This window comes from Sarcophilus harrisii, chromosome 6, assembly GCF_902635505.1.
Source record: "Sarcophilus harrisii chromosome 6, mSarHar1.11, whole genome shotgun sequence".
Lineage (NCBI taxonomy): Eukaryota > Metazoa > Chordata > Mammalia > Dasyuromorphia > Dasyuridae > Sarcophilus > Sarcophilus harrisii.
The window spans coordinates 249,264,388-249,274,682 of NC_045431.1; the positions used below are offsets into that span (position 1 = coordinate 249,264,388).

Sequence of the window (10,295 nt, forward strand, 5' to 3'; positions counted from 1 at the left end):
TACCAGGATCACTTAACTACCTGCCTCAATTTTCTCCACTGTAAAATAGGGATCAAAATCTCAGGGCGGTTGTGAGGATCAAATGATCTATGTATCAAATATGTGTCAAGTGCTCTGCTTGACACATAGTAGGTGTTTAATAAATGCTGTTTCCTTCCTTCCTAAATTCCCTCCCACGTTTGGCATTCTCTATTCAGGTCTCCAGCAGCTCTAACATTATGGCTAACCTGGCTTTGGCGTGCCTTTAGGCACAGGAAAGTGCCCGATTTTCCTCCGTGGGCCAGTTTGTTTCTAGCGCTGACCATAATTGGAAGAATGGGGCCAGGTGCTGAAAAGGAGACATGAGTGCAGAGGGGTAATGCATGATACCTGGCTGGGGAAGGGGGGGTTGGAGTTGAAGGGGTGAGCAGGGGGCCAGATAGGCTGCCAGAAACCTCAGAGGATCCTGTGAAATCTCACACCCACTCCTCCCCCTAGACCTTTTCCTCCCTCCCAACTCTGGCTGGATTTAATCAGCATAATTCACCCAATTTAGAGGGGTAGTGGCAGGGGAAGAGCAAAAGAGGGGAGGATTCAGACTAGGAAAAGGTGTCTAAAACCGGGGATCAGGATGTTAAGAAGCGGGGATGGTCCGAGGAGATAAGGGAGCGGGGGAGAGGCGTCTGTACGAAAGCTGCAGATAAAATTTCTGTCCAGCACCGCAGGGGTTACCCAGGGACAGGGAGGGGAAAAGGGAGGGAGGGGGGTTCCAACTTAAAGATCTTAAGGCTGACTTGTGAGGGGCTGATCTGGAGGTGGGAGGAGGGAGCAGCTGTCCGAGGAGGAGGCAGAGCCAGGAGGCACTAAGGAAACTCGGGCCACATCTGTCTGAGCCTTGGCTAGACAGGAGGCAGACGGGAGGCAAACAGGGAGAGAGGAAGAGGCAGGCCAGCGGCACAAGCGGAGGAGCTGTCCCCCGGCCTCTCGCTCGCTCGGAGCCGGGAGCGCTCTGGAGACGCACAACCGGGCGGCTCGGCCCCTCGCCCCGGCGGGGACAGATGCTGAGGGGCTCCGGCCACTGAGGACCGATTGGAGGCCGTCGCCTCCAGGTGAGCCCCCGCGGAAGGACCGACGGGGTGACCTGCTCAGGCCGGGATCGGCCTCCGGTCTCCTGGCCTCCCGCCTCGTGGGATCCCAGCATGGAGGAGGGATCCGATTTTGACAGCTACTACGCGGGGGAGAACCAGACTCTGGAGTGCGTGTACGCCGACTGGAAGTCGTCGGGCTCCCTCATCCCCGCCATCTACGTCCTGGTCTTCCTCCTGGGCACCACCGGCAACGGCCTGGTGCTCTGGACCATCTTCCGGGGCAGCCGCGAGAAGCGGCGCTCGGCCGACAAGTTCATCGCCAGCCTGGCGGTGGCCGACCTGACCTTCGTGGTCACCCTCCCTCTGTGGGCCACCTACGCGTACCTGGACTACACCTGGCCCTTCGGCGCCTTCGCCTGCAAGGTCAGCAGCTACTTGATCTTCGTCAACATGTACGCCAGCGTCTTCTGCCTCACCGGCCTCAGCTTCGACCGCTACCTGGCCATCGTGCGGCCCGTGGCCAACGCGCGCCTGCGGCTGAGGGTGGGCGGCGCGGTGGCCACGGCGGGCCTGTGGCTGCTGGCGGCCCTGCTGGCCATGCCCGCCATGGTCTTCCGCTCGGTGGGCGAGCTGGAGAACAACACCAAGCTGGTGTGCTACATGGACTACTCGCTGGTGGCCGCGTCGGGCTCCGAGCTGGCGTGGGAGGTGGGGCTGGGCGCCTCCTCCACCGCCCTGGGCTTCGTCATCCCCTTCACCGTCATGCTCACCTGCTACTTCTTCATCGCGCGCACCATCGCCGGCCACTTCCGGAAGGAGCGCATCGAGGGCCTGCGCAAGCGGCGCCGGCTGCTCAGCATCATCGTGGTGCTGGTGGTCACCTTCGCCCTGTGCTGGCTGCCCTACCACCTGGTGAAGACCCTCTACATGCTGGGCAGCCTCCTGCAGTGGTCCTGCGACTTCGACCTCTTCCTCCTCAACGTCTACCCCTACTGCACCTGCATCAGCTACGTCAACAGCTGCCTCAACCCCTTCCTCTACGCCTTCTTCGATCCCCGCTTCAGGGAGGCCTGCGCCGCCATGATGTGCTGCGGCCAGAGTGGGTGCTGGGGGGCCGCCCCCGCGGGGGGGGACAAGTCAGCCAGCTATTCCTCGGGGCCCAGCCAGGGCCCCAGCCAGAACGCGGGGAAGGCCGGGGAGCAGCCCCAGGAGAAGTCCATCCCCTACAGCCAGGAGACCCTGGTGTCCGACCAGATCCTGGGATAAAAAGCATCCCTGGCCCGCCCTCACCCAGCTCCCCGAACCCCCGGGCAGAGCGCCGACTCTCGCTTCTCCCCGACTTGCCTCCTCGCAATCCTTCCAGCCCCCCGGTTCTTTCTCTTCTCTTTTCCCTCTATTTTTCTCTTCTTCTCCCTTTCCTATCCTCTCCTGACTTTAATCTCCCCATCTCCCAACCCTAGGGAGGCCACGGGTCACAAGAGGCAGACCTGAGATTTGCATTTATGTCTGGTGACTTCCAAACTAGGGCTCTTCTCCTTCTTTCTGCCTACCTCAGTTTCCACTCTCTGCTTTTCTAGCCTTTCCTATTTTCTTTCCAAAGTCTTTCAAAGGGACTGGGAATGGAGGAGCAGGAGGGAATTGTAAAAATTCTGCACACCCCCCCTCCAGGGAGACCACAGTGGTCTTTGGCCTGTTGTTACCGTAGGGAGGATTTGGAGGAAAGAGGGAGCAGGAGAGGCTGCCTGCAGAGGAGGGGAGAAAGAGCAGGTTTCTGGACCACCGACGGTCATCTCAATGGCTCACTTGGGCAGCAGGCAGGGCCTCCTACCCTGTTGCCCACCACGATGCCAGGTTGCGCTCCCCTGGAAATGTATTTTTCATTTGATATTAGTCTGTCCCTCTTTATACTGGGTAAGGAAAGGGGGAGGAGGACAATGCCATTGCTTGAGATGGGGAAAACAGGAGGGGATGTTGGTGGTCAAATTCGTAATGTCCCATAGAGTTATAGATGGGGGGCAGTAGAGACCAGAAGAATGACTGGGTTTAGTGCAGGATGTAAGATAATGGGAGGTAAAGAAATTGAGTGCTTCTTTTCTTTCTGTCTCTACTTTTTTTACTCTACAGACCTCCCTCCCAGACTGTGTTCCCTTGGACATTTTGTAAATTGTGTGTGTGTGTGTGTGTGTGTGTGTTTGTGTGTGTGTGTGTGTGTGTGTGTGTGTGAGAGAGAGAGAGAGAGAGAGAGACTTGATCATTGTCACAAACACTCCCCACCATGTGCCCTAATATTTACCTTGCTGACTTCCTTGAAACTAAAGAAATGGCTTATTGGGGAGATCTCACTCGTCCCTCCCTGGCAATGGGCTCTGGCGGCTGGTCCGTCACTTCAGACGTGTTAAATAAGACTCCCCTATAGCTTCTGGGATCCTTTCATTTACTCATCCTCTGGAAACTGTCCCAGCTGCAGGAGTCTGCAGATTTGTCCCTGACTGGGGCTGGTGCAATTTGCCTTTAGCCTGCCTTGTTCCATTTCCCTTGGTCAAACTGGGGACATTCATTCAAGGCAGGTCCAGTGCTTTCCAGGCTTATTCCCTAGAACGGGAGGGAGCCTCCTTTTTGCCCCTTGTTCTCAGGGGGAGTCACTGACTTCAGAGGCCAGGCCTAGAAGTGTGAGAGACACTGAGTCAAGTTTCACCTCATGGGGGGATGTCAGAAGGGTCTTTCTGGCTTCTGTCTCCTGGGTGTTTATGGAGTAGGATATGGACAGGATGGTACTCTTCATGTCCCTCACGAGCCCTAGAGAAAGTAATAAATATTGATAACTTTTCGGGGTGGGGAACAATGAGGGGTATTGGCTCCAGAGAACTTGGGGATAAAGAATCATGTGTAAGAACTCCCTCTTGGGCAAAGATATAGGAGCAAGAAAAGCCCAGCATGACCACGTTAGCTGCCTCTGGGAGGTGGCAAAGGCCTTGGCTTCTGGACCGAGGGTGGGAGAGAAGGGTCAAGGGCCGGACTCAGATGCCTCCTCCGACTCCAGACTCTGCGTTTGGTTTACTTTCTACAGGCACCTGTGCCCAGCCTTCGGATGCCCCCAAACCAAGCACTCCAAGGACAAGGGCTTGGCCCTCCTGGCCTGGGAAGGGAAGGCGGTATCACCCTAAAGCACTGCTTCTTGGACTGAAATGATTCCTAGGATCATCTGAAGACACTGGGGAAGCTTGGACTGAACTGCCATACCGGTTAACAGTCACACTGTTGGCATCTGAGAGAAGGGACCCCCGGCACTTCCCTTCTCCCCATCAGGAATAGTTGTCACTTTCCTATTTAGTTTTGTCATTTTGATCAATAAAGTACATCTGTTTTGAGTGTGTGTGTCTAATCACTAACGTGTCTCATCTTGCACAGTGTTGGGATAGGAAAGAAAAAGCACAACAACCAGGCCCAGGATGCAAAGTGCAGTGGATGAGGAAAGAGGGAAAGAGAAAAAGGAGAGGGAAAGAGAAAAAGGAGAGGGAAAGAAGCAAGAGGTGCAAAAGACACAGTGGGGAGGGGGGGAGAAAGAGGGAGAGGTCAGCAAAATGAGGAGAGAGAGGAAACAGAAGCAGAAAAGGAGACAGAAAGGGAAGGAAGGTGAGGGGTAGATTGAAGATATAGAAAACAGGAGAATACAAGAGAAACAGAAAGGAGGGAAAGAGAAGTAAAGCAAGGAGAGAGGGAAAGGAGATGGAGAAGCAGAGCAGGGGAGAGAGATGGAAGGAAGAAGAAAGGAGAGGCAGATACGGAAACAGGGTAAGGGAAAGAATAAGAAAAGAGGAAAGGGGAAAAAGGAGATATGGGGAGGAAAGAGGAAGAGAAAAAAGGGAGTAAAAGGAAGAGGGGATAAGATAGAGGGAAGGAAAGAAAGAGATTGGAAATATGGGAGAGGAAAAAGAAAAAAGGGAAAGTGAAAAAGGGATTGGGAGAAAGGAAGAAGGAAAGAGGAAGAAGCAATAGAGGGAAAGGGATGGAAAGAGATATGAAAAAGGATAGGAGGCAGAGAAGAAAAAAGGGGAGGAGAGAGATGAAGGAGGAAGGGAAGAGGAATAAAAAAGAGAGAAAGGAAGAAAGAGGGAGAAGGAAAAAGGAATGACAAAGGAAAGGTAGGAAAATAGAAGGGGGATGGGAAAGAGGTAAGAATTGAGAGAAAATGAGGGGAGAAATGGAAAAAGAGACAGAGGAGAGTGGAAGACAAAGGGGAGGACACTGGTGAGAGGGATATGGGGTATGGGGGGAGAAAATGAAGGGAAACAAGTGGGAAATGGAGGAATGAAGAGCAAGAGGGATGAAGGGAAAGCAACAAAAAGAAGAGTTAAAAAAGAAGACCAAAGGGAAGGAAGAAGGAGTAATACAAGGATAAGGAGAAAAGGAGGGGAAAAACTAGAGTGGAGGGCAAAGAAGAAGAAAAGCTAACTTCTTTGTCCAGAAGTCTATTGGTGGGTACGATGGGCTGGGGGTTGGGGGAAGGTTCTGGGCAGGGACTTGGGGATTGAAGTGGGTGGAAGAAGTGGAGAACCACAAAACGGATTCACAGAAATCTGAAGAAAATAGGGGACAGTGCTTGGAAAACAACAGCTGTATCTTATTAATCCTATTTCCTTTCATGATAAAGAGGGGAAGGTCAGGATGGAATCCCAGATTTCCTGAATACATTCCCGGATTCAATTCCTCTCCCTGCATTGGCACTCGAGAGCCCTTTGAGTTTTTAGAAGCTGCCATACGGCATGAGGAATAGTGACAGGGCAATCTCAAGAGATTTGGGAAAGAGAATCATAGTGGGAAAGGAGAGATCATGAGCAGCTGGGTTGAGGGCTGAGAAATTGAGAGCAAGGACAGAAGTCAAATGGTAGAAAGCACCCCGCAACAGAAGAGATCACTTGGAGGAGCAAAATGAGAAGAAAAACAATTAAAAAAAGGAAGAAGAAAAAGGAGAAAGGGGGAGGGGAAAGGAGACAGGAAAGGAGAAAGTGGGGAGTATGCACCATCTCCACAGATACCTTAAAAATACCAACAAATAAAAAATAGAAGTTCAGTGTGACAAGAAAACTTGATCAAGATATTAAATAGGCATCCCAACAGAAAAACACTTTGCCTCTGACACTCACTACCTGTGCTATATTGGTCAAGTTACCTCACAAGCCTTAGCTTGTGTGTGTGTGTACCAGATAATCTTTAACAATACTTCTAGCTATATGATTTTGGGCAAGTCCTACTATTTACACTAATTTCCTCAGTTATAAAAGGAGAATCTTCATAGCATCAAGAGGATCAAATTTAGCCTTATACAGTTATTAGTTGTGTTGTCTTGGGCATATCACTTAATCTTGCCTTGGTTTCCTCAGCTGTAAAATGTCGTATATAATAATAGTACTGACTTCCCTGTCAGGTGGTAGATAACATTCTTTTAAAAAATATTTAATGTTTAAAATTTTGAAATTGACAGACATGAAAAAAGGGAACATTTTACATCCACCATAAAGCAAAAAAAAAAAAAAAAAAAAAAAAAAAAGAATTACACACAAAACTAGTTGTAATATGCATAGTTTTATTTTCCTTTTCAGTAATTAAAAAATTCAATATGACACTTTAAAGATATTCTCATTCCTTCTGGATTTCCTTCTGTTCTATTGCATGTATTATTAAAAGCCATCATTTTCCTTCATTACTTTTTTGGTGGGTAGAAATAGGGAGAGAACAATTTGATTGCTAGTGAGCAGAGAGCATTTTTCATCACTAATCCTCTGGAATAGTGATTGGTCTCTTAGTTGATCAGAATTCTCAAGTCTTTCAAAGCTGCTCATTTTTATAATGTTATCCAAAAACAAAAATAAAACCAACCCCCCAAAACCTATTCTCCTGATTCTGTTCATTTCATGACATTCTTCTCCAAGCTTCTTGGAAACTCTCCCTTTGATCATTTCTTCACATATTTATTCCATTACATCCATATACCATATTTTGTTCAGCCATTCCCTAGTTGATGGCCCACTCCCTTAGTTTCCAGTTCTTTGTCACGTCTATAAATAATTTTGTATATGAGTCTTTTCCCTCTTTCTTTGAAATCTTTAGGGTAAAAGTCTAGTAGTGCTATCACTGGGTCAAAGGGATTCAATTTAAAAATTTTGGGGCATAGTTCCAAATCGTTTCCCAGATTAGCTGGATCAATTCAGAGCTCCACCAACACTTTAATATTCCTGTTTTCCCACAACCCACCCAGTATTTTTCATTTTCTTTTTTTCCAACTTTATTAATGTAAGGAGTGAGGTCAAAACTCAGATTTCTTTTAATGTGCAATTTTCTAATTGGTAGTTGGGACTCCCCCCTCCCCCCCGACAAGGCTATTGATAGTTTGGATTTCTTCCTTTGAAAACTGTCCATTCACATCTTTTGACCACATAATAAATGAGGAATGGCTCTTATTCTTCTAAGTTATATCTTGTAATTGAGACTGTTATCAGAGAAACTTGTATTTCCCTTTTAATTTTAGCTACATTGGTTTTATTTTTTCATATATTTTAAAATTTGCAACCAAATTCTCTATTTTAGCTTCTGTAATCCTCTCTCTCCTTTGTTCATGAAGTCTTCTCTTATTCATCAGTGAAAGGAAAATATATTTTTTGATTTTCAAAGTTCTTTATAGCATTAGACTTTTATGCCTAAGACATATTCATTTACAGATTTTCTTGATAATATAGGTGAGATTCTGCTTTAATCCACTTTCTGCTGCTTTCTCATAGCTCTTTTTGTCAAATAGTGAATCCTTAATCCAGTAATTAATGTCTTTAGTATTACCAAACATAAGGCTACTAGGTTCCTTTGTTCCTTTGTGGTTGTGGACTGAATCTGTTTTACTGATTGGTTTATTTATACATCACTAACAAAGGAGTTTTGAAGATTCCTATTTTGTGTATGGATTAAGATCTGGATGCTTCTGAATGACTTCCCAGGATATATGGTTGATGCTCCTAAGACTATTATGTGGGGGCTGTTTCATTTTTGCCTTTGTATCAACACAGTTCCTAGATCATAAAAGGCACCTAATTAAATGTGAGCTGAATTGAAATTAGCCATTATGCATCTATTAAACACCTAGTATATGTAAGGCAGTGTGCTAAGCGCTAGGGATACAAAAAAAAAAGATGAATGATAGAATTCACACTCTAACAGGGGGAGACAACTTACAAACAGATATGTAAAAATGAGCTATTAATTTTATAATATTTCAAATGAGGGAAGGCACTAGAAGTAAAAGAGCTTGGGAAAGACTAAGGTAAGGTTTTACTGGAACTTAAAGAGAATCAGAGGAACCAAAAAGTAGAGGAGCAAGAGCATTCTAGATAAGAGGGAAAATCCCACAACAATGTCTTGTTCAAGAAACAATAAGGAAGTTGGTGTTCTGGATCAAAGTGTGTGTGTGTGTGTGTGTGTGTGTGTGTGTGTGGCAAAGACAGAGATAGACAAACAGAGATGGGGGAGGGAGAAAGAAAGAAGGAGGGAGGAGAGAGAGAGAGAGAGAGAGAGAGAGAAGGAAGGAGGGAGGAGGAGAAAGATAAATTAGATTATGAAGGATTTTGAGCACAAACAGAAGATTTTTTTTTTTTTTATTACTCTTGGAGGTCACAGGGAGTTACTGGAGTTTATCGAGTAGAGGAGTAATGTAGTAGAAGCTGCCCTCTAGGAAAATCACCTGATGAATAGAGGATAGGCTGGAGTGCGGAGATACTACGTGGGCTCACCAGCAATTATTCCAATAGTCTAAGTGTGAGATCATGCGGGTCTGCACTAGAGCGGAGGCAGTATCAAAGGAGGGAAATATTTATTGAGTGCTGTGCACAAGGGATTGTAAAAGAGATAAAGTGATGAGAGTTGATTTCTGGATTCATAAAACTCCTAATTATTTTAGTTGATAGTAAGGACTGTTACGACTGAATCTTCATGTGTGGGTTTTTTTCCCCACTAACTTCAACTCCTCAACAGTGTTAGTTATTGTCTTTTTAATATTTCAATATTTTTTGTTTTATTTCCAAGTATGTCCTCTTCTCCCCAGAGAAATATCTTTTGTGATTAAGAAAGAAAGAAATGAAAAAAGGAAGAAGAAATGCTGTTTAGCAAAGCTAATCATTATCTGCTTAAGTTTGAAAGTACAGTTATATCCTAAACTCCTCACTTCTGCAAATGAGAGATTGCAATTTTCTTCTTTTTGGGGATCTATCTTGATCCCAATCTTGATCATTACACAAAATTTTTGCTTCCTTCCTTCCTTCCTTCCTTCCTTCCTTCCATTCTTCCATCTTTTCTTCCTCCCTTCCATTCTTCCTTCCTTCCATCCTTCCTTCCTTCCTTCCACATTTGAGACCTGCTTAGGAGCAGAATTCATGTCAATGAATCCACCTGATTGGACTAACAGTGGTTGGAACACTGACTCCAAGTCAGAAATTTCTGAATGAAATTCTGCCTCAGGCTTTTATTAGCTTTGTGATCCTGGGCAAATCAATTAACTATTCTCAGCCTCAGTTTCTTCATCTGAGGAATGCGGATAAGAACATCTACTTCCCAGGGTTACTGTGAAGATCAAATGAGAAACCACGTAAAGAGCTTTGCGAATCTTAAAGTGACATGTAAATGTTAGCTATACTTAAAGATCTTCAGTGCTGCCTAGTACAGTTTTATGGTCTGGTCTGAGATGCTTTCTGAGAATCATTAGAGGATTTAGTCTTGGAAAGAACAGAAGGGAGGATCTAGCCCACCACTCTCATTTGACAGCTGAGACTCGATAAGGGAAGGTCCTTTGCTCAAGGTCACACAGCTAGGGAGCCGTTCATTCATTTCAATCATGTCTGACTCTTCATGATCCCTTTTGGGGTTTTCTTGGCAAGGATACTGGAGTTATTTATTCTTTCTCCAGCTCCTTTGACACATGAGGAAACTGAGGCAAAGAAGGTTAAATGATTTGACCAGGATCACATAGCTAGCAGTATCTGAAACCAGCTTAGAACTCGGGAAGATGAGTCTTCCTGGCTCCAGGCCCAAAGTTCTATCCACTGCGCCATGTAGTTGCTCCTGTCTAGGGAGTAACAAAGACAGGATTCCAAATCAGCTCCTCTTTTTCCTGTTGCCAGCTAGCCAATTAATTGCAGGCACTAATCCAAATAGATTTTTCTTTGAGCATTTGTTTTCTCTGTGATAAGT

General features: G+C 46.4%; 1 protein-coding gene across 2 annotated transcripts; it reads left to right on the plus strand.

Annotated features, from left to right (window-relative positions):
* Positions 1–763: 763 nt before the first annotated feature.
* Positions 764–4,436, plus strand: APLNR (apelin receptor). Of its 2 annotated transcripts, XM_031941847.1 has the most exons (2): positions 765–2,166; positions 4,135–4,436. In XM_031941847.1, exons 1-2 carry the CDS (start codon positions 1,179–1,181, stop codon positions 4,254–4,256), a joined length of 1,110 nt encoding a protein of 369 aa, XP_031797707.1. In that variant the 5' UTR covers positions 765–1,178; the 3' UTR covers positions 4,257–4,436. The 2 variants fall into 2 exon arrangements, with proteins under 2 accessions (XP_031797706.1, XP_031797707.1); XM_031941846.1 differs by having other exon boundaries at positions 764–4,226.
* The last annotated feature ends 5,859 nt before the right edge of the window (positions 4,437–10,295 follow it).